Source organism: Girardinichthys multiradiatus, chromosome 3 (assembly GCF_021462225.1).
Source record: "Girardinichthys multiradiatus isolate DD_20200921_A chromosome 3, DD_fGirMul_XY1, whole genome shotgun sequence".
Lineage (NCBI taxonomy): Eukaryota > Metazoa > Chordata > Actinopteri > Cyprinodontiformes > Goodeidae > Girardinichthys > Girardinichthys multiradiatus.
In genome coordinates, this window is record NC_061796.1 from 19,101,052 (window position 1) to 19,124,962 (window position 23,911).

A 23,911-nucleotide genomic window follows, 5' to 3' on the forward strand; every position below is an offset into this window, starting at 1 on the left:
GCTAGCTCCCTGCAGCTAGCTGGGCTCACAGAACTCTGAGCGTTGACGCTAAAAACATCGAACTAACTGTAAAACGGAGACAGCCGGTTGACTCCGCGGCAGCGTTTAAATATGGCGCACCGGTGAGGTATCCTCCACATATTTACTGCAAGTCAACAACTGAACCACGTTTCTGACATGAGGCGAGTCTCCACCGATATGTGTCAAGTCGCACTCACCCAAGACGACCTTCTTCGTAGGAAGCGATTGGATGTTTGCCGAATACGTAAGTCCGAGTTGTACTTCCGGTGTGTACTTTCAAAATAATTTAGGTCCAGTTAAGATGCGTGTAATAGCCTTAAAATAAGTGCGCTTTTTGTTCCAGTGGGAAATTTCACACTAACTAACTAAATTAAATTGAATAATAAATCCAACCTGGGTGTATTTACTCAGTGAGAAAAAAAAAAAAAATAATATGCTCATAAATAATTAAATAATACAAAATAAATGGAGCATTTTAATTCACATTTATAGTTTGCTAAAGCCCACTTAGACTTTAACTTTAGCTGGTACTGCATCATTTGACAACAAGCACTCAAGGTGGGTTTGGCGTGAAACAATAGTTGAATAAGTGGGAAAACACGTGATGTCTGGGTACGATGGAGGATCTGTGATGCTGCGGGCCTGGTTCTATTCCTAAACCCATGGGAATCTTGTTCCAATATATAGCATCTCGAAATCTTTGCAGATTTAAATAAAAATCTGGCGGACTTTACATGTTGGCGGAAAACGGGCAGTCCCTGGTTCTTTCAGCGCAATAATGAGCAACTTATCAGAAAAAGTTCATGAGGCACGAAATCAATCTTCTTCCATGTCCATCTCAGTTCAAGACTGTGGGAAGTTGAGTTGAAGCGAAAAAAAAAAACAAAAACATAAGAGCAAGCCTTTTGAACGATCTGGGGAGATTATCTGAGAAGAGAGATGATCAAGGATACAATGGGATTTTCCTCCACTAATCAAATGTTCTCAAATGAAATGAAGAAACTTTCTAATGTTTTCAGACTGCGATTGTTATTTTTCACGACAACAACTTTGTCTCTGTGTGACTTCCGGTTCGTCCTCTTTCAGAAAGGTCTAACTTGACTCATGTTTCCGTCGGTGACGCAACCATGAGGATCGGACGTCCCACAATGCAACGCGTGGAGACCGAGCTGCGTTTTCATCATCAACACGTGTCGGCTACATTTTGTTGTTGCTAACATTTGTTTATAGAGATTAAACCTTCGTCTGGGCTGAGCTGCTCCTGGTTCCGCCATCAAATGAAAGCCAAGGTCCTTTCAAGGAACCCGGATGATTATGTCCGGGAAACCAAACACGATATTCAGCGAGGTAAGCGTGGGATGGTGTGCTTCCAGAGGCTAAGTTTAGCATAAACATCAACCTGTGTTCTTTTCTTGCTACAATCAGCACAACATCACGAGCGTTTTCGTCCTCAGTTATGTTGAAACGGGTTAAACATAACTATTTATTGTGTCTTGTGTGTGGAAGGAAAAGGATACATGGTTTTGAAAAATTCTATTCACAAAATTAAAATCTGTGTGGCATTCATTTGTTGTCAGCCCCCTTTGCTCTGATACCCTTAAATAGAACCCATTATATTAAAATGGAAAAAGTGTGGCAAAAGGCGAACATCAGTCGGAGAGGTCCACGGTGACTCTGGAGGTGCTGCAGAGATTCACGGCTCTCATGTGGTTAAAATCTGCCAACAAGTCTGTTATTGATTGTCCATTCCACCCTTTATTGAGGAGTGGAATGAAAAAAGGCCATTGTAGAAAGAAAGCCAAACGAAGTCTTGTATACAGTTTGCCACAGGCTATTTAGGGGCCACAGTAAGTATGTGGAAGAAGGTCCTCTGGTCTGATGTCACCAGAACTGAAATTGGCAGTAAAATTGAGTCTCTAGATGTGTAAAGTTGGTAAAGACATACCTCAAAACACTTACAGCTTTAACTGCAGTAAAACATGTTTCTGCAAAGTATTGAGTCAGGGATGCCTAACACAGATGCATTGCACGTGTTTTATATTTATAGATAAATATTTGTTTGAAAACCGTGTAAATGTTTTCGTTCATTTTTCAATTATGTGCCACATTTTGTTAGTGTAGCTCATCAAATCCCAAAGAATACATCCGAGTTTGTATTTGGATGCTCTATGGATACTCTTGCTTGGCCCCTAAAGTACCTCCCTTTGCTGTTCTTGTGTTAGTCCCCAGAAACTATGACCCCTCCCTTCATCCGTTTGAGGTGAGCAGAGAATACACTCGTGCTCTGAATGCCACCAAGTTGGAGCGTGTGTTTGCCAAGCCTTTTCTGGCCTCCCTGGACGGACACAGAGATGGGGTAAACTGTCTGGCCAAGCACACCAGGAGTCTCTCTACCCTTCTCTCCGGCTCCTGTGATGGCGAGGTAAAATATCTTTTTGAGCTAGATTAAGTACTAACATGCTTTAAAAGTTGTGTGCACTCTTTTGAATCTGGTTTTAAATGTTTTTTTTTTTTGGTAGGTCAAAGTGTGGAATCTTACCAAACACGAATGTGTCCGCACTCTCCAAGCACATGGAGGTTTTGTCCGGGGAATGGTTGTTCGATACTGTGGCAATTCCTTCTTTACGGTGAACAGTCCTCTTTGTCTTCATCACACTTTCTCTCAACCTTTATTTTTTTTTTATAATCACACTGAAATCTATTAGCATAACAACACATGCTTGATCGTAACAGATTGGAGATGATAAAACAATAAAGCAATGGAAAATGGAAGCACCTGGGTACGGAGAAGAGGAAGAACCTCTTAACACTATTCTTGGCAAGGTGATGCCCCTTTAATTATATTCATGAGGGCTAAATTTACATCATACATCAGTGATTTATTACCTTATGACTTTGTTTAAAGAGAAGCATCTGTTTTAGACTGTGTTCACAGGACTGGACCATCACCAAAAGAAGGGCGTGTTTGCAACATGTGGCCAGCAGGTAGACATCTGGGACGAGCAGAGGAGCACCCCGATCCGCTCCTTTACCTGGGGTGTAGACAGTTTCAGCTCTGTCCGTTTTAACCCTGTGGAGGTAAGACACCATGTTCTGGATCCACCTTCTTATATAAGGTCTGCTGATTTAGTCTAAGTGAACCGTTTTCCCATCCACAGACAGAACTCCTCGGAAGCTGCGCCTCTGACAGGAGTATAGTTTTATATGACATGAGGGAGTCAACACCACTTAAAAAGGTAGGTGCCTCAGCAGAGTTTGTCTTTAGTTCTCCATCTTGTCCTTTTTTGAAGATCATATTGTTGGACTGATTTTTTATTATTTTGTCCTTCAGGTGATCATGACCATGAGGACTAACACATTATGCTGGAACCCAATGGAAGCCTACTGTTTCACATGTGCAAATGAAGACTACAAGTGAGTCTAAGAGACAATTGCATTTTATCCACCCCTTCAGCAGTCTCTGATTAGTGTATTGTTTGAAGATGATATTTCATTAAACAAATACAATGGATCTAAGAAGGCAGATTAGGGCTGCAATTAAAATTTTTTTTGCTAATAGATTAATCTATTGACTACTTTTTTGATTAATTGATTAAAAATCGGTTAGCAAACAGTTGAAAGATTTTTTACAGAATTTGAACCAGGTGAAACTAAACCCCTTAAGGAGTTCTGGATTGAGAATATTTACAGACAAAGGTTTTTCATCTTAAACGCAAAATGTACATATTGTATAATTTCTGCCTAATTATTGCTCTGAGTGGGTTGTTCTTTCAGCAAATGGCCTGTTTTAGAGTCTGTATAAACTAGTTACCGATTATTCCATTACTAAAGTATTGGATGATTATTTCAGTTATCAATTAAATGCAATTAATTTGATTAAATGTTTCAGCCCTAATTGTAAAACATTTCTACCTTTTAATTGGAGATATGATGTGCAGTTCAATTGAAAAGGCTGCTAAAAGGCTGGCAGCGACTGTGAAAGAGCTGCAGGAATTTTCATGTTGGTACTGTACCATCTTCTGGTAAAAACTCTCAAGAAAACTTGTGGTAAACATTGTAATAATCTGACAATACTTGTACTCGCCTTCCTCCACTTATCCGGGACGGTGCCGCCGGGGCAGCAGTCTGTATACGTACAGACTTCCCTCTCTGGGGGAAGCTCGAGGCATCCCCTGGCCAGCTGATAAAACTAAACTTGAAATTTTAGACACAGTTTCAAATGGTGTGTTTGGAACCAAAGGAAGATAGCATGCCATCAAAAGAACACCAGATGCACAGTGTAGTGGGGGTATGGTGCAGTATGGTAGTGGCAGCATCATACTTGGGGCTTACTTTTCTCTTGATGGAACTGGGGTTTTTGTCAATGTGGATGAAATTATGACCCTGTTTTGTCCTAAAAACCTTTAGTGTCTGCTGGAAAGCTGAAAAAGAGATTTTATTTTTCAGCACCACGAGCATACATCCAGATAAACAAAAGAACTGATTCAGCTTGAGAAAATGTTTTTCTTTCAAATGGCCTAGACAAAGTTCAGAACTGAATCTACTTGAAAGCCTGGGTGCTTTGCTGATAGATTTTAAGAACTTTTACTGGTGAAGTGGACAGTTACAAACATGTGGCATGTTGATGGACTCTTGTCAAAGAAGGTGTTGAATGTTCGAATATAATTTAAATATAGTGCTTCAGCCAGTTATTAGCGTACGGATGTGCACAAATATACAACGAGGCTATTTCAGCTTTTTGTTTTCTTTATTACACTGTCTGAATGGTGTAATACAGAGGTCACGGATTAGCGGACCAGGGTCCGGATCCGGACCCACATGCCGTCCAATCTGGACCCAACCTGATTTTAAACATTTGTATATTACTGCATTTTATCCAACAGTGTCTAATTTCACTTGTGCCACATCTCTTGTTAATATGGTATACCCCTGCAGAGTGTCTGCATGTGATACAAATCAGGCAATGAGCTGCTTCAGTCAGGGCTGCTGCTGCTACCCTAACCGCAAAGCATTTTCTCTTTTACTGTGTATATATAAACATTTTACTCCTGCCGGCGGCCACGTCTGACTTTTGAACTGCCGCAATGTACAGCTATGTAGGCCAGCGACATTCTGGTCCACACTCCAAGCCAGCTGGTGGCAGTAATGCACCGCATCGTTGTATGTCAATCACCAGAAAACGACAAAGAAGAAGCAATGCGAGTCCTTCAGCGCGGCTTGCTACATTACTGGGAGCTCAAGCTGGCCGATAGTACAATAACTTGGTGCACAGATGAGTTAGTGATGGTTTCTTTAAAAATACGTAAAGTGACAATGAAAATTACACATTTAAAAATGAATGGACAGAAAGATACGGTCTGCTACAGCACAACAGTGAGCATACAAGTGTTCACTGCAACTACAGTGGATTTTGGGAAAACAAAAAAAGCCTTTCACTGACTGGGAAATGATCACAGAGTGCATGGAAGCTGTGGCAGAAACACTTTAAGATGGAAAAGAATGACAACTTAAGGAAAAGGTGAAGCAAATTGCAATGCCTGCCATAAGCACAACAAGGAGAGCAGAATTATACCAAGTTGTACAGACCGAGAATCGACTGTGCCATTCAAAGTGTGTTTCAATATTGGTACTTAAATTGGATTGCTCTTTTTTTGTTCAACAGATAGGCATATGAATAATTGATCAGTAGTTAAAATAACACTGTTAAATAAAAGTTAAATAAAGATGATAGAAAATATTTTTGTCTCTTAAAATGTTCGGACCCCAAAGTGTTTGTATTAGGGAGGAAGTGGACCTCCTGCTATTTTAATTGGGGACCCCTGGTGTAGGATATGTGTCACATTAAAGGTGACAAAAACCTAACATTTTAAAAGGGGCGTGTATACTTTTTGAATATGCCGTATCTTACTCCCAGTTAAAAGAATGTACATTTCTTGCCTTTTTTTGTTTGTTTTTCTTGTTACAATACTCTGCTAGCTTACATATCCTAAGGACTTGTGTTGCTTTCTATTGTCTCACCAGCCTGTACACATACGACATGAGGCACCTGGAGAGGCCCATTAAAGTGCACATGGACCATGTCTCTGCGGTTCTAGATGTCGACTACTCCCCCACTGGACAGGAGTTTGTGTCTGCTAGTTTCGACAAGACCATTCGCATTTTCTCCAAAGATGAGGGGCACAGCAGGTCGGTGATGAATAGTTTATGCTTTTCATTCCCAACCTCACATTCGGCAAAGCGTGCCAGAACTGACCTCAAAGTACCCGCCTCTCAGGGTGTTTACTGTTTTTAAAACTTGTCTGCATCAGTTTTAGAGGATTTAATTTTACTGTGGATATATTGGGGTGTTTGCAGAGAAGTCTACCACACCAAACGCATGCAGCATATCATCTCCATAAAGTGGTCGGCAGACAACAAGTACATCCTGAGCGGGTCAGATGAAATGAATATCCGACTGTGGAAAGCTAACGCAGCTGAGAAACTGGGAGTGGTGAGTGCCTGGCTGTTTTTTCTCTTCCCCCTCCCTTTTCTTAGTTTCTTGTTGGCAAGCTGTGTGGGTCATTCCTAATGATAATGTCTACATGCTGATCTGCACCTGCATTTTCCTCCGCTGTCAAATATCTCGTATCACCCTAAGGTTTATTCCTCGAGCCAGTTTTATGAATTGGCTGCATTCTTCTGCCCTGCCCTGGCTCTGTGCCCACCTCCCCACTGTAACAGTGGACCACTTTGCCAGGAGCTACGCTACGACTGTTGCCAAATGTACTGATGGATGCTGACTTAGGGTACGATCACTCTCAGTAAGTGCAATATTCCAGTTGGCACAGTGGCTCCTGTTGAAAGGGAAGTCTCACAAAAACTATGGACAACAGTTCAGAAACGTTTGATAGCTGTTCAACAGCATCACTTTTAATGTTTACAATAATATGAGTTATTACATTAATACCGTTGTGTTCTCAGCTGAGAATTTGGAGCATTTAGCAGGCCCCAAATGTTTCTGGGGCCTGCTAAGGATTCCCAAAAAGTTTTCTGTTGCTTCAAACACCAGTTACTGCTAAATTATTAAGATGACCTGTGGGTCATCTTCAGCAGCCATCTTCCTCTCCTAATCGGATTCACTCTTGCTTATTCTCTTAATGTAGCTTGGTGGAGGAAATGGGCTACTTTTGGCACATGTTTTACTGTCACCGTGCAAGAGAGGATTTATTCACAGGCTTTGCACTTAAATAGATCAGACAAGTGCTGCTCCTATCAGCACTTTGAAATTGGCCAATCACTTTAACGGAGGCCACTTTTAACATAATGAAGCATTAACAGTGAAGTTATACTGAGAGGGTCTTTAATTATCAAGAAATGCCGAGATGCTGAATCAAAGCCTTGTGTGGGTCTGAAGGCTTTTCTGAGTCATGCTATCCAAGTTTTAGAACTTTACTTTAGGATTAACTTTGTAATCTAGGTCAATTATAAATGTTTAGTGAGTTTCTGTTTATTTTAAGTTATGTAAAAATTTGCTTGGTGTTGTATTTGGGGCTCAAAACATTAATAGCTGTTAATTGTAGTTGCAGACACTCATCATGCTTAAAGGTTTAAGTGGGAGTTGCTGGGCTCCATGAGTGTACATGTTAGGGGTACTGGCACCACTGATCCAAAATGGTAATGTGCAAAGTAGGATTAACACCTGTAGGACCCCCATGGGCACTGAAGCAACTACACTGTTAAAAGGGTATTTGCCCCCTCAGACCTTTTTTGGTCACACTTATGTATCAGATCATCTGACTTATTTTAATGAGACAAAAACACCTGAAGGGGGGAGTAAGATGCCTTTTCTCCGTTTCCTTGTGTTTTTAAGAAGGGCCGAGGCAGTGAGGGGGTTTGAAGTCAACCTGTCACTGTTATGCCCCAAGCCAAGCGAGGTGGTTACCAAAGGGTGAACCAGCGTTGCAGCTCGAGTCCTTGACGTAGCGATTACAGATGGTCTGTGCTTCAAGTCGGCTGGGGATTCAAGGTGAAAACACACAGAGAGCAGCTCTGTGTGGTGCCTTTTTTAATCCACGTCATTTTTTTGGCCATAAACCCCATTTGGATGAGTCGTGCAAAAGCTCACAGAGACAGAAAGAATCACTGGGCTTCAGCCAATGTCTTCAGTAGCAGGTATGCTTGAACCAAAAAAACCATAGGGCCTGACTGACCTTCAAAGATCCCAAATAGGGGGCGCTAAATTGCTTGTACAAAAAACAAGTCATGTGCAATAAGTGGGCATGTTGCATGGGATGTTCAAAGATTGCGTGTGCAATGGATAACAGGTGTAATAGAGGTACTGACCTTTATGGTGCTCGTCGTTGCTGGTTTACAACGGAACTGTTCTGTGAAAGAGTTTAAGTATATCCTGAGTGAAGACGAAACGCAATTTTGTACAAATTATTCCATTTATTAAAGGAAAAAAAGCTTTCCTAACCAGAGAAAGTATTCAACCCCCCTTCTGAAATATGCGTTTAACCAGATAATTTGGAAAGCTGAATTCACTTTCGCTAGCCACACCAGGGCTGATTACTGCCAGACCTGTAGAGTTAAGAAGTCACTTAAATGAAACTTGCCTTGCAGCATGAAGTAGGCTAAAATATCTCAAAAAGTAACACTTCATGCTCAAGAGCACATTACACATTATCCAGGAGGTCACAGAACAACATTTTAAGCACTGATGGGGTTTTTGAGCACCAACGCGCATTTCCACCTACAGTGTGGTAGTGAGACAACTGAGCTTGCTGAGCTGTGTGCAATGTCCATTTTTAATACAAAAAGAGAGCATCCATAAACTACACTTCATGCAGAAAAGGAGACGCCAATTCTGTGCCAGCAATGGTATATACAATGTTTTTATTTGTGTATGTTCAGCATACATGAGTGTAACAACCTAAAGGAGAATGTTTAGCCAACAGTTTGTGACCTTAAACTTAGGCATAAATAGGTTATGTTGCATATTGTCCAAAGCTCTCCAACTAGTCCACATCTGAATGGGTCAAGAATACCAAGCCTGGGCTTAATTCAACTGAACATGGTCAGGCTCTAGCATAACTGTGAGCTGTTTGTTCATGGTTGAACACCCTTCAATGTGGCTGAATTAAAATAATTCTGCAAAGAAGAGGGGAGCAAAATTCCTCCATAGCTATGTTAGACTCATTGCCATTTATTGGAAATGCTTGAGGTCAGATGATACCACCAAGGGGTGGCAATAACGGTTTAAGGTTTAGGGGGGAATTGCTTTTTCACATAAAACCAGGTTGGTTTGGATAGCCCTTAATACATGAAACATCATTTGAAAACCTTTCTGATCATAAAACGTGTTTGATGATGTGGAACTTTTCTCAAAAGAAATCTGTTGGGGGGTAAACGTTTTTTCACAGCACAGTAACTGGGTTTATATGTGTGGAGGATCTTGGCAAGGACCCAGAATTTTTATCTTAAAAGACTTCTATGACAAGATTGTAGGAAGAAATGTGCTGAATGTGATGAACCCAGTGTTTAATTATTGCAGTGTACTTGGGTGCAGTTCAGAGGAAGCCCGACACCCTTGGATGAGAAGCAATTCCCAAATACGGACTATATCAGGATGCTATATTGGCATGATACACAGACTCATGGCACAATCACCTTTTCTTCACTGAAGCAATGACTTTACAGTTGTCCTGAACATCAGAAGAATGATTCATGAGAGAAACCATTATCCACGACTGAACTGTTCAACAGTTTTTAGCTACTTTTTGTCTGTTAAGGCTGCTTGTTGAGATCTAACAGTTCAGGAGTCTCGTAATCTTTGTTTTTAGGGAGATTAGTTTAGTTCAACGGGATCAGCATGTATCAACTCTTCCCCAACAGATTGAATCTGAGACAAATCATTACTTTTAATTAGAATAATTAATTAGCTTCTGAGGAGAGCAAGTCGGGCCAGACGATGGCTTTTATGAGCCAAACAGAGGTGGGGATGTTGTTGAGCTGGTGTTTTCACTTTCTTAACTGACAGTGATTTGTTTTTAAACGAGTATGTTGTTAAGCTGAAGTTATTGCTACTGTACATATCAGCAATTCATGATCAACAAATACCCACTGAGTTGAGCTTTGCCTATATCGTTATAACTTTACATTGATTTGATTTAAAATTACTCAGATATTTCAGTTTCAGCTAAACCTTAATTTAGCTACAGACTCTAGGCTCAAAGCTCTTTACTGGATACACACATGACTGGACGGTGTGTGTCAGATGACACCACTGCATGCGCGGTTGCTGCAAGAATAATTATTACTTGAAGCTAGCAAGACTACTGAGTCATATGTGACGGGGAGTTTCAGCAGTGCAGAGTGCAGGGCAAGCCTCTGTTGGCAGCTGGAAGGAACATGCAGTCCTCACACTTTTAAATTAAATGACCCGTATTTACCTTTGGCTCATGGCTGCTTTGTCGGAGGAGACATTGTGGGATTTCTAGCGGAGTGTGAGATGTGGTACAGGAACCAATACTTCAGTCTTCCTGGTAGATAAGAAGCCACTGCTGGCTGCAGACATCCCAGTTATTTAAAAACAACTCAATTTGTTATCTAAATTATTGCTCGAGGAAAAGATTGTTTTCTTTGGAGCACAACTGTGTAAATCCTCTAAGCTAAGGAGGTGTTCACACCTGCCATGTTTAGTCCACTTTAAACAGAACAGAGTCCGTTTCCCCCCTTTGGTCCAGACCTTTTGTGCAGGTGTCAATACACTCAGGGTGCATTCACACTGCTGATCCAGTCCAGGGATCTGATCTGTGAGTGAGAAAATTCACATCTTACCTTGGCCCGGTTTGCTTTCACACATTTTTAGACTGGACCAAAAAAGTCATGCTGTTGCAACAGATAGTTTTGGGGGCAGTATTTCACAGGTCTAGAAGAAAAAAAGCACGAAGAAGAAAGTCCGTCCCATCAGGGTTTCTGTTGGTGTTCAAATGTAGTTGTACGCCTGCATTTCTTCACTACTCCACGGAGCCCCACAAGAAATTTTCTTTTCTTTTAACATTTTTTTTTTTTTGCGTCACTAGTGGCCTTCATTTTCGTAATTTTTTGAAAGCAGACAGACAGGAAATGGGCCGTGCTGCACAGGTCTCTGGGGGTTCCAGAAACTGAAATCTGTCACGGTAAAAAGCGTTCCGAAGGTTTGGTTTGGAAGCACGATGAAACCCATTTTTGGGCGTGGTTTCAGTCCACTTCCAAACAGACTCTAGTGCAGTTCACTTCTGGTGTGAAAACAAACCGGCCTCGACTGAAATACAAGAAACACACCTTTTGGGACTTAAGAAGCCACTGTAGCAGGGTCCCTTCAGTGTTGCTAACGTCACTGCTGCACGGATGCTACAAACAATGAGCCGTGGACAGACCTGGAGCAACAAGGAGACACTGCTCCTCTACATTTGGGCAGATGTACACATAACCCAACTGCTAGAAAAGGCACACAAGAATACGGTTGTGTTCAGCGAAAAAATGGAGGAGAGGGGATTCGAGAGGTGTCCTAAACAATACTTCTTTTTGCAAGATGGCTTCTGCTCAGTCAGATTGGACACAGTGTGTAAACCGCAATGTTCAAAGCTGTCCACCTTTTTTCAGTTGTATTTTAGTTTGGACATTGGTTGGGCCATTCTTGCACATGATCTAAACCAGTCTATTGTATCTCTGGCTGTTTCATGCATTAAGGTCAACCTCTACCTCAGAGTCTTGTCTTTTGTAGCCTCTAACATTTTCTTTTCAGGATTGCCCTGTACAGTTAAGTCCAAACATACAGGTCCTTCTCAAAATATTCACCGGTGCTGATGAAAATACTAAATTCAAGCTAGCTGATAATTCTATGCCAGGCTTAAACACAATGAAAAAAGACCTTTGAGTTAACCCTTTAATAAGATTATTTTAACCAAATTAACATTTAACAATGTAACTAACATTTGTTCCAGTGCCATTGGAATTGCAGACAACTTTCCCTTTTGCTTCCTCACTGTAGCTTTTGATAGTATTTAAAGGGTAAATTTAAGAGGATCGAAACTTCACCCCATTACACCTTTAAGTAAATTAACACCAGTTTGGTGAGTTACAAAAGAATTCAACATTTTTTTTGAATTAGAATTTTATTAGAATTATACACAATTATCAATTTCATACCTGAAAACTAACAATTTCCACAAGAAAACTCAACAGAGGAGAATATACAGGTCCTTCTCAAAATATTAGCATATTGTGATAAAGTTCATTATTTTCCATAATGTCATGATGAAAATTTAACATTCATATATTTTAGATTCATTGCACACTAACTGAAATATTTCAGGTCTTTTATTGTCTTAATACGGATGATTTTGGCATACAGCTCATGAAAACCCAAAATTCCTATCTCACAAAATTAGCATATTTCATCCGACCAATAAAAGAAAAGTGTTTTTAATACAAAAAACGTCAACCTTCAAATAATCATGTACAGTTATGCACTCAATACTTGGTCAGGAATCCTTTGGCAGAAATAACTGCTTCAATGCGGCGTGGCATGGAGGCAATCAGCCTGTGGCACTGCTGAGGTCTTATGGAGGCCCAGGATGCTTCGATAGCGGCCTTTAGCTCATCCAGAGTGTTGGGTCTTGAGTCTCTCAACGTTCTCTTCACAATATCCCACAGATTCTCTATGGGGTTCAGGTCAGGAGAGTTGGCAGGCCAATTGAGCACAGTGATACCATGGTCAGTAAACCATTTACCAGTGGTTTTGGTACTGTGAGCAGGTGCCAGGTCGTGCTGAAAAATGAAATCTTCATCTCCATAAAGTTTTTCAGCAGATGGAAGCATGAAGTGCTCCAAAATCTCCTGATAGCTAGCTGCATTGACCCTGCCCTTGATAAAACACAGTGGACCAACACCAGCAGCTGACACGGCACCCCAGACCATCACTGACTGTGGGTACTTGACACTGGACTTCTGGCATTTTGGCATTTCCTTCTCCCCAGTCTTCCTCCAGACTCTGGCACCTTGATTTCCGAATGACATGCAGAATTTGCTTTCATCCGAAAAAAGTACTTTGGACCACTGAGCAACAGTCCAGTGCTGCTTCTCTGTAGCCCAGGTCAGGCGCTTCTGCCGCTGTTTCTGGTTCAAAAGTGGCTTGACCTGGGGAATGCGGCACCTGTAGCCCATTTCCTGCACACGCCTGTGCACGGTGGCTCCGGATGTTTCTACTCCAGACTCAGTCCACTGCTTCCGCAGGTCCCCCAAGGTCTGGAATCGGCCCTTCTCCACAATCTTCCTCAGGGTCCGGTCACCTCTTCTCGTTGTGCAGCGTTTTCTGCCACACTTTTTCCTTCCCACAGACTTCCCACTGAGGTGCCTTGATACAGCACTCTGGGAACAGCCTATTCGTTCAGAAATTTCTTTCTGTGTCTTACCCTCTTGCTTGAGGGTGTCAATAGTGGCCTTCTGGACAGCAGTCAGGTCGGCAGTCTTACCCATGATTGGGGTTTTGAGTGATGAACCAGGCTGGGAGTTTTAAAGGCCTCAGGAATCTTTTGCAGGTGTTTAGAGTTAACTCGTTGATTCAGATGATTAGGTTCATAGCTCGTTTAGAGACCCTTTTAATGATATGCTAATTTTGTGAGATAGAAATTTTGGGTTTTCATGAGCTGTATGCCAAAATCATCCGTATTAAGACAATAAAAGACCTGAAATATTTCAGTTAGTGTGCAATGAATCTAAAATATATGAATGTTAAATTTTCATCATGACATTATGGAAAATAATGAACTTTATCACAATATGCTAATATTTTGAGAAGGACCTGTATTCATACAGCGAACACACTTGGATTTAGAATTATTGTAGTTCAGTTTATTGGTGTAGCTGCAATTCACAAGAAACATTGCCTTAAAGCTTTTTACAAAAGAAAGTCAATTTAATTCCATCATACAGACAGATTCAAAGTCAATTACATTTACTCAAGACGTTTATTTCTGATAAGAAATGAGACAGGAATATCTCTAAGTGTCAGTAATCAATGAAATAGTTGTATCCCTTTCAGGACTCTTGCTGGAGCACTTCCATGTGTTAACATTACTTCCACTGAAAAGAAACAGTCATCAGTCAGTCAGTCATTTTCTACCGCTTCTTCCATAGTGGGTCGCGGGGGAACTGGTGCCTATCTCCAGCAGTCTATGGGCGAGAGTCGGGGTACACCCTGGACAGGTCGCCAGTCCATCGCAGGGCATGTTGGTCAAATTAAAAGATTACTTTAAAACTCAGTCTAGCAGGGTTGTGAATAGTTTTGAGCTCAACTCGATTTGCTGTCTCCTCATTTGTTTGCTGTGGCAAAACTAATGCAAATGGGACAACTTATGGATTTCTCTTAACAATGACGTTCTTCTGGCCTCTCTTCCATAAAGGCTGGGTTTGTCAACAGATTTTCTCTGCAGATCTCTGCACCTCCTCCAGAGTTACCATGAGCCTCTTGGCTGCTTTAGTTTATGTCTCGGTGGCTTTGCGATTGTTCCTTACTCTATTTTCAGGTGACAGATTGAACAATGGGTACCAGAGTAAGGGGGTTAAATACATGCATGCCAGTTTTCTTAAAATTTTATCCTGTAAACGTGAAAACCGGCTTTCCTTATACTTCACAATTATGTGCTACTCTGGTTGGTCAGTAAAATACTTTTAAGTTTGTGGTTGTAGCGTGACAAAATATGAGAAACTAACTAATACAGGGCACTGTGTTTTTTCTTTTTTGCCAGAATTATTCATGTGTCAGAGAAGTGGTTATTGGTACATTTCGCTAAAGCACTGAGAAATCGTTCTGAAGCCAGTTGAGCATTAACAGAAGGTTTAGTCATTTCTGATGAAACAATTTTGTTCATGTAGATTTTTGTGCTTTCTTCCCTGTGGTCGGATGTAGCTGGCCCCCAGAGAGAGGGAGGCCGTTAACTACAGTCAGAAGCTGAAGGAGAAGTTCCAGCACCACCCACAGATCAGGCGCATCGCTCGCCACCGACATCTTCCCAAGAACATCTACCACCAGAAGAACGAGCTAAGGATCATGAAGGAGGCACGCCGTCGAAAGTGCGTAACCATTTTCTCTGATTTCCTATCAGCATGGCAGAAATTATGGGAATCTCTCATACATCCATTTAAGAGAGGTGGTGATTTGGGCTTGTGCCAGGGAAAGGTGCGACCTATGCAGTTTCACCAGCCTGATGGAAAATATCACAGATGGGACCAGGCTCTATGACGTGGTTACAACAGGCGTTACATACTCATTTACAGCTCGGACGGTGGATTGATTGTCCCGGTTTGCCCTGCCCTCCTGTGAATCACAGCTTATTTTCTGATTAGCAGCAGTAATAGTATAATAGATCAGACATAAAGTGATGCAAGTGATTTAAAAGCTGCACTTTATGCATCAGTTTCAGAAAGCTGTTACTTCCAACCTTCACATATTCAATCCGTTCCTCTGTCCTCCTATTTGTTTGCTTTTCTCTCACTGCCTCCTCTCTCTACCTGTTGCTCATCATTCTCACCGGCAGTTTGAGTTTTTCATGATTTCTCTTGTTTTTTTGTTGTGTTTCAGGGAGATGAATGTCCGTAAGCACAGCAAACCAGGAAGTGTCCCTGTGGTGTCTGAGAAGGAGAAGCACGTTGTCAGTGTGGTGAAATAGATCCAGCTAGTGAGGGGGATGGACTTACTGTTTAGCGAACAGTTGGAGATCTGCAGAAACACTCAGAATCTACTGCTGCAAGGACTCAGATGGGCATGATAAACAAGTGTAACTGGCTACCATTTTAAAGTCAAGCACATGTACTGTAAATAAATGACACAAACCAGTTAGACCTGTACATCCAGTCCTGATGTTGGGACCATGAAAATGAGAAGAAGTGGATTCGTGTTTATAATTGAAATCAAAGAAAATAAAGCTGGTTTAAATGGATCTGAGCCAAAGACTTGCTCTCTCATCACTCTGAACCAGTGCTTCTTTTGGTACCTGCTGTTGGCTTATACAGTTTCATTCCATATTTGAAGAATTGCTGCTCTATTACATATAAAAAAGGTCCCAGATTACATTAATATTAGGTAATAAATGATTGGTTCTTGTTGCTTTTTTCTATGTCAGGACATTTGTGACTATGTTCAAGTGTAATTGGCCAAATACAGCCTGCTATCTTAAGTTGCTTCATATACAGTTCTCAAAAATTGAAGGAACACTTTGAAAACATATCAGGTCTCAATTTGGAAAATAAAATCATGCTGGATATCCATACTGATATGGAATGGGTAATGTGTTAGAAACAAAAGAATGGCACATCATTTGATGAAAATAAAAACTCTCAACCCAGAGAGGGCTTAATCTGAAGTCACAGAGAAATTTCAACAAAAAAATGAATGTGGCAAGCTTGACCAATTTGCTGAAACGTCATTGCAGTATGTCAGAATGCTGCTCAGTAGTTTGTATGGCCCCCATGTACTTATATGCATGCCTGACATCATCAGAGCGTGCTCCTTATGACATGGTGTTGTCATGGGGTACGTCCTTCCAGATCCTGACCAGGGCATCACTGAGCTCCTGGACAATCTGAGGTACAACCTGATGGCATCGGATGAACCTAAACATGATGTCCCAGAGATCTTCTATTGGATTTGGGTCAGGGCAGCGTGGAGGCCAGTCATCTATTCCTTTATCCTCCAGGAACTGCCTGCATACTTTTGCCACATGAGGCCGGGCATTATCATGCACCTGGAGGAACCCAGGACCCACTGCACCTACGAAAGGTCTAACAGTGGGTCTAAGGATTTCATCCCGTTATTGTTTATCCCATACAATTCTATACATCCCTCCATGGATATCTCCCCAGACCAACACTGATCCACCACCAAATCGATCATGCTGTGCAATGTTGCAGGCAGCATAATGTTCACCCCAGCTTCTCCAGACCCTTTCACATCAGTCACATGAGCTCAGCGTGAACCTGCTCTCATCAAAAGAACAAGGCACCAGTGCCAAACATTCCAATTTTGATGTTCTCTGGCAAACAGTGGTTGAGCTCTCTAGTGCCTGGCAGTAAGCACAGGGCCTACTAGAGAATGTTGGGCCCTCATGAAGTCTGTTTCTAATGGTTTGGTCAGAGAAATTTATGACAGTGGCCAGCTGTAGATCACTTTGTAGGCCTCTGGGACTATTCATCCTGTTCCTCGCTGGACAAAGGAGCAGATACCAGTCCTGCTGATGAGTTAAGGGCCTCCAGCAGCCCTGTCCAGCTGCCTGTCTCCTGGGAGACACAGCAAACCATCTGGCAATGACACGTACTGGTTGGCCATCCTGGTGGAGTTAGACTGCCTGTGCAACCTCTGTAGGGTCCAGGTGTCTCCTCATGCTACCCGTGGTGGCACTGACCCTGGTCAAATGCAAAACTACTATAAAGCAGTCAGAAAATAGACGAGGGAGGAAATATTTGTAGCCTCCACCTGCAAAACCATTCCTGTGTTTGGGGTCTTCTCATTGTTGCCCCTTCAGTGAACCCGTTGTTAATTTCATCTACACCAAAACAGCTGACACTGATTAACAACCCCCACACCTACTGACCTGACCTGTTCAGTATTTCCAGAAGTTTAACTGGCTTGATTTTATACTCTGGTTAAAAAGTGGCCCATTAATTTTTTTGAGCAGTGTACAGGTCCTTCTCAAAATATTAGCATATTGTGATAAAGTTCATTATTTTCCATAATGTCATGATGAAAATTTAACATTCATATATTTTAGATTCATTGCACACTAACTGAAATATTTCAGGTCTTTTATTGTCTTAATACGGATGATTGTGGCATACAGCTCATGAAAACCCAAAATTACTATCTCACAAAATTAGCATATTTCATCCGACCAGTAAAAGAAAAGTGTTTTTAATACAAAAAACGTCAACCTTCAAATAATCATGTACAGTTATGCACTCAATACTTGGTCGGGAATCCTTTTGCAGAAATGACTGCTTCAATGCGGCGTGGCATGGAGGCAATCAGCCTGTGGCACTGTTGAGGTCTTATGGAGGCCCAGGATGCTTCGATAGCGGCCTTTAGCTCATCCAGAGTGTTGGGTCTTGAGTCTCTCAACGTTCTCTTCACAATATCCCACAGATTCTCTATGGGGTTCAGGTCAGGAGAGTTGGCAGGCCAATTGAGCACAGTGATACCATGGTCAGTAAACCATTTACCAGTGGTTTTGGCACTGTGAGCAGGTGCCAGGTCGTGCTGAAAAATGAAATCTTCATCTCCATAAAGCTTTTCAGCAGATGGAAGCATGAAGTGCTCCAAAATCTCCTGATAGCTAGCTGCATTGACCCTGCCCTTGATAAAACACAGTGGACCAACACCAGCAGCTGACACGGCACCCCAGACCATCACTGACTGTGGGTACTTGACACTGGACTTCTGGCATTTTGGCATTTCCTTCTCCCCAGTCTTCCTCCAGACTCTGGCACCTTGATTTCCGAATGACATGCAGAATTTGCTTTCATCCGAAAAAAGTACTTTGGACCACTGAGCAACAGTCCAGTGCTGCTTCTCTGTAGCCCAGGTCAGGCGCTTCTGCCGCTGTTTCTGGTTCAAAAGTGACTTGACCTGGGGAATGCGGCACCTGTAGCCCATTTCCTGCACGGTGGCTCTGGATGTTTCTACTCCAGACTCAGTCCACTGCTTTCGCAGGTCCCCCAAGGTCTGGAATCGGCCCTTCTCCACAATCTTCCTCAGGGTCCGGTCACCTCTTCTCGTTGTGCAGCGTTTTCTGCCACACTTTTTCCTTCCCACAGACTTCCCACTGAGGTGCCTTGATACAGCACTCTGGGAACAGCCTATTTGTTCAGAAATTTCTTTCTGTGTCTTACCCTCTTGCTTGAGGGTGTCAATAGTGGCCTTCTGGACAGCAGTCAGGTCGGCAGTCTTACCCATGATTGGGGTTTTGAGTGATGAACCAGGCTGGGAGTTTTAAAGGCCTCAGGAATCTTTTGCAGGTGTTTAGAGTTAACTCGTTGATTCAGATTATTAGGTTCATAGCTCGTTTAGAGACCCTTTTAATGATATGCTAATTTTGTGAGATAGGAATTTTGGGTTTTCATGAGCTGTATGCCAAAATCATCCGTATTAAGACAATAAAAGACCTGAAATATTTCAGTTAGTGTGCAATGAATCTAAAATATATGAATGTTAAATTTTCATCATGACATTATGGAAAATAATGAACTTTATCACAATATGCTAATATTTTGAGAAGGACCTGTATATTCTCCTCTGTTGAGTTTTCTTGTGGAAATTGTTAGTTTTCAGGTATGAAATTGATAATTGTGTATAATTCTAATAAAATTCTAATTAAAAAAAAATGTTGAATTCTTTTGTAACTCACCAAACTGGTGTTAATTTACTTAAAGGTGTAATGGGGTGAAGTTTCGATCCTCTTAAATTTACCCTTTAAATACTATCAAAAGCTACAGTGAGGAAGCAAAAGGGAAAGTTGTCTGCAATTCCAATGGCACTGGAACAAATGTTAGTTACATTGTTAAATGTTAATTTGGTTAAAATAATCTTATTAAAGGGTTAACTCAAAGGTCTTTTTTCATTGTGTTTAAGCCTGGCATAGAATTATCAGCTAGCTTGAATTTAGTATTTTCATCAGCACCAGTGAAGCTGTGAGAAAGTCCAGCTGAACTCATTCTCAGTCTAAATGACAGACTTTTAAAAAAGGGTAATTGTTTGCTGTGGTTCCTGCATAGAATTAAGCCACTTTCCTTGCTTTGCATCAAAATGGCCTCACTTAAAGAAAATACTGCAACAAGCTTAAAGAAAAAGTTTCCAAATTATCGAGATCTTCAAGGTGAATGCTTCAATTGGAGAAAGGAAAGCATTAGGACAGTCTAGGAGTTCCAGAAATCACCAGGATTGCTGGTGTTGCACACTCCTGAGCAGGATCTTCTGCTTAGGAGTGTTACTGCCAATGCAGGGCTTGTTCAACACTGGCAGCAGGTTGATAAAAGCTAAGGATTGCTTTATCATTGCATTTATCTAATGTCTTAGCTTTCTAGTTGTTTAAATTGTCATTTAATGTTCTTCCTGTTCATGAGATGCTTTGTGTTTTTGATGTATTTGATCCTTTTATTGTGCTTTTAATTTATGTTCCTTCATATTCCTTCATAAATTGAATATTTTAGTTTTATTTCTTAATATTATTATTAATTCAGTTACTGCTAAATGAATTATTTCTGACTGAGCTGTGTGTGTGTGTGCACATTTCATGCACACTGTAACTGCTTATAAAGAATTCAAGTAACAGCCTCTTATCTAGAGATGGATCAATCAGTTGATGACAGGAATCCGTCAATATTCCCTTGATCAGCTCTCTTCAGCAGAAGAAATACTAAAAAATGAATTTCGTCTTTTCCATTAAATACACCAAAACTAACTCCCACTATTTTTGATCTATTAACACATAAACCAACAGTATGTACTTCGACATCCATTTTCATATTTAATAGAAGGTAAGATAAAGGTTATGGACATGTGCCTTGATGCCCAAACAAGATGATTTTGTGATTCCTTAATTTCCTTTTGGATTCAAAATAATCACCTCAATCAAATATCCTGCAGCGTTTTTCTGTTTTATACGTTATGGTCAGAATGAGTTAAACTCACACTCGGCTGGTGAGACCTAAAGAAAAAACGGAAATTGGCATCGGTCAGGAAAAGCCTGATCTGTGCATTTCACCTTATTTTTAACCGTGTTTTTTTCGACCATATCACTGAACTTCGCCCCTCCTCCCAGACTCTCCAATCTGTAATCGGTTGAGCTGAAAGTGAGCATCCAAATGAGACTCTACTAAGGGCAAAGTTTAACGGGAAAGGTTTCAATTAGTCAGCTAGCTGCCGTCTTTGTTATCTACGAGTTGTTCTTTTGTGGCTTAAAAATGAACGAATCATCTTGTTTTCATAATGATGTGCCGAAAACCAGCTGTCCTTCCTTGTGTAATTGTTCGAGCTTTATTTCCTTTCATGGAACGTCACAGAATGTGTCACATCAGCTGACAACAAGGCCCGTGGGTTCTGTGGAGCGCGTATAAAAGCACTGACCGGAACCGCTGTCGCACCTGCAGCTACTGCCGCTGTCACTATTCATACTCCGCATTTGTCCCTCTCTCAGTGCTTATGATCTGCTTATGAAATATGCATAAGCTCTCCCAGCTACTGCTGCTGCTCCAACTGCACTCCGCTCCTCCACTCCGTGTTTTAGCGGCCACTGGCAGCCTGCTGTCAATGAACATCCAGCGCATCCTCCCTGGCTTCTACGTTTCCACCGCCCCGCCCCCTTTCTCGCTGGATTTTTTTTTTACCCCCCCCCCCCACCCCCCCCACCCTTTCTCACTGACTCTCAAACCTCCCCCTCTCCCTCTCTGTCATTGCATCCATTTTTGTGCATTTAAGAAATTACCAACCTGGAGGAAAGCGAACTAAACAGAGTGACAGAGGGGGGTTCAGGGCTCCAAAAGGAAAGCAAACAAGGACGCGCCGGGCATCTCTTATTCCAACATGAGAGTGAAAGCCCTCTAAAGCGTGGCAGCGATGGGTTAGGCAGGATTTACCATGTCTGCTAAATAAAAGGCAAGAATTATTCTTTTACACTCTTTGTTTTCAACTCTTTCGAGGGTTATAACCTACAACCTGGCATTTTTGCCAGGGCACAATTCTGTGTTTTTCTTTTAGAAATGCTGATGAGTAATAAATACATTTGCCGTTTCAATCTGTACCAGCTTCAATATTATCTGGCACTGTGAAGTTGTAACAGCTGCAGGATAAAGCCAGTGATGAACAACTTGACGCTTATTTCTGCACCACAGTGAGCCTAAAATGTGCATGATTATACAGCTAACTCAGACGTCATGCCGTGTGTGCCTTCTCCAGACCCGATCACCAGTTTAGAAAATTTACCACACGAGTAAACATTTCGTTTTTAATGTTTTATTTTTCATTTGATCTTCTTTTAGCCACCGTTTGCAAAAGATGTCTGCTCCACGCGGGCCCCGGGGCGGCCCTGGCCCTGCTGCCGCCGCCGCTGCTGCTCCCTCAGCGGCCGGCGCCATGCCGGAGATGCCGGACCTCAGCCACCTCACCGAGGAGGAGAGGAAGATCATCCTCGGTGTCATGGAGAGACAGAAGAAGGAGGAGGCTAAGGAACAGTCTATGTTAAAGTAAGAAAAAGCGGAAATAACGAGAGAATGCGGCTGTTTTTGGTTTGTTTTTAGCTACAGTGATCATTTCTGCCCCTGAAACTGGAGGGTCATGTTGCCCCCTGACATCCAGCCCACAGCGTTGATACTGGACCTCTAGCAAGAGACCATCAACTTTTCCTCTCTACCTTTCAAAAGGTCTCATCTTTATGTCAGGGCACCGGGCTATAATGCGGCGATCACAGTAGTTTTCCCTGCACTTTGTTGTTACTGTATAGTCTGTACTACAGTGGGCTGGGTGAGCAGCGATGGCCGCCATTTTCACGTAAAAAGCACGCCAAATTGCTTAACCTTTCCCCATTAACGTCACCGAGATTACACAATATGACTCTGGAAAGATCATTTAAGGTGTCCTCTGTGGTTCTGTGTTTGGTTTCCAACGTTCAACTGTCGGCAGAGAGCCTGCTGTCCCCTCACCCTGCTCCACTCTGCCTCTGTACAGATGTCGCTCGGAGCTGTTTCAGCACCGCGGAGCTGTCCGCTCTGAGGATTTACTTTTTAAGGTGGAGCGGAGCGATTCCGCCATCAACGCTTCATAACTTCATCTTTGCTGACAATACATACTCTTATGAGGGATTAATTCCCCCAATCGTCTCAACCTGGTTGTAAAAGTATTTGTTTAGCGCATTGTCACTGAACTTCTAAAGCAAACTATCAAAGAGGGCCAGAAGAGGAGATTTAGAAGTGGTGGCCTTAAATGTGTCCATCCTTTTGATTTTCCTGCATTTGTACTTCTCTGATGACAAGGTGCACACGCTTGTGTAACATGTAACAACGAGACAAGAGCACCAGAACGGTCGCATTGATTTGTAGGGTGGCTAAACTATTGGCAAAATCATCAAATGCACTGGTTAAGCTGAAATCCAGATTATGAGCAGTCTAGCACCTTTGTTTTTCAGTTGTATACTCTACAGGTCAGATTATTTAGCAAAATAATCATGTTGCAACCACAACGTTCAATTCATATTATTATATCACTGGGGTTTTATGTGACAGACTAACAAAAAGCACATCATGTGAAGTGTAAGGAAAAAGATACATGTTTAGTTTCTTTTTTTTAGAAATAAAGTCTTTGTGTAAGTTAAAATGCGTATTATTAAAGCTTTTCTGTGAATACTTCAGTGGTTTATCAGAGAACATTAGTGAACAAACGGCATCATGAAGACCAAAGAACACTGTGCATCACTGACCCACAACCCCCACCTGTGGACCATAATAATAATAATAATAATAATAATCATCATCTTTATTGGTCATTGCACATGTACATTACAACGAAATTTGTCCTCTGCATTTAACCCATCCCTTATAGGGAGCAGTGGGCTGCCATTGTGAGGCGCCCGGGGAGCATTCTGGGGCTAAGGGTCTTGCTCAGGGACCCAGAGTGGTAATCTGTGGGACACGAACCTGGCCCCTTGTGTCCCCTCTGGAACAACAAACCTCCTGTTCTAACTACTAGGCCACCACACCCCTCAAGGTGCATAATACTGTACATAATACAGTATGCCCATGGTGGTACATAATACCACCATGGGCATAATACTGCGGTGATGCTTTTGTTAAACTGTAACAAGGAAGATGGTCAGAACTGATGGGA

The 23,911-nt window shown here is 41.8% G+C and overlaps 2 protein-coding genes across 9 annotated transcripts in view; both read left to right on the forward strand.

Annotated features, from left to right (window-relative positions):
- The first annotated feature begins 126 nt into the window (after window positions 1–126).
- Window positions 127–15,983, forward strand: dcaf13 (ddb1 and cul4 associated factor 13). 2 transcript variants are annotated; one of them, XM_047361206.1, is made up of 12 exons: window positions 127–265; window positions 1,108–1,368; window positions 2,244–2,443; window positions 2,541–2,648; window positions 2,755–2,844; window positions 2,944–3,099; window positions 3,180–3,257; window positions 3,353–3,435; window positions 6,043–6,207; window positions 6,376–6,511; window positions 14,954–15,117; window positions 15,626–15,983. In XM_047361206.1, the coding sequence occupies exons 2-12, from the start codon at window positions 1,299–1,301 to the stop codon at window positions 15,711–15,713; spliced, it is 1,338 nt and encodes a 445-aa protein (XP_047217162.1). In that variant the 5' UTR covers window positions 127–265; window positions 1,108–1,298; the 3' UTR covers window positions 15,714–15,983. The 2 variants fall into 2 exon arrangements, with proteins under 2 accessions (XP_047217162.1, XP_047217161.1); XM_047361205.1 differs by lacking the exon at window positions 1,108–1,368 and having other exon boundaries at window positions 133–265.
- A 5,491-nt stretch (window positions 15,984–21,474) lies between these two features.
- The window catches only part of rims2a (regulating synaptic membrane exocytosis 2a), a 201,449-nt gene continuing 199,012 nt past the window's right edge, over window positions 21,475–23,911 (forward strand). For 3 of the 7 annotated variants that reach the window (XM_047360417.1, XM_047360419.1, XM_047360416.1), the window contains exons 1-2: window positions 21,477–21,688; window positions 22,072–22,275. In XM_047360417.1, coding sequence (XP_047216373.1) covers window positions 22,088–22,275 — 188 coding nt within the window. In that variant the 5' untranslated portion in view covers window positions 21,477–21,688; window positions 22,072–22,087. Of the gene's footprint in view, window positions 21,689–22,071; window positions 22,276–23,911 lie in introns of all 7 variants that reach the window. The other 4 variants (XM_047360421.1, XM_047360418.1, XM_047360424.1 and 1 more) reach the window with 3 other exon arrangements.

Bases quoted from the DNA above. Each gene is read 5' to 3' on its own strand.
- dcaf13 (XM_047361205.1), top strand. From the start codon at position 178: ATGAGGCGAGTCTCCACCGATATGTGTCAAGTCGCACTCACCCAAGAC. The intron at 2,444-2,540 runs GTAAAATATCTT...TTTTTTTGGTAG, and splicing joins CCGGCTCCTGTGATGGCGAG to GTCAAAGTGTGGAATCTTAC. The intron at 6,208-6,375 runs GTCGGTGATGAA...GGGTGTTTGCAG, and splicing joins AAAGATGAGGGGCACAGCAG to AGAAGTCTACCACACCAAAC.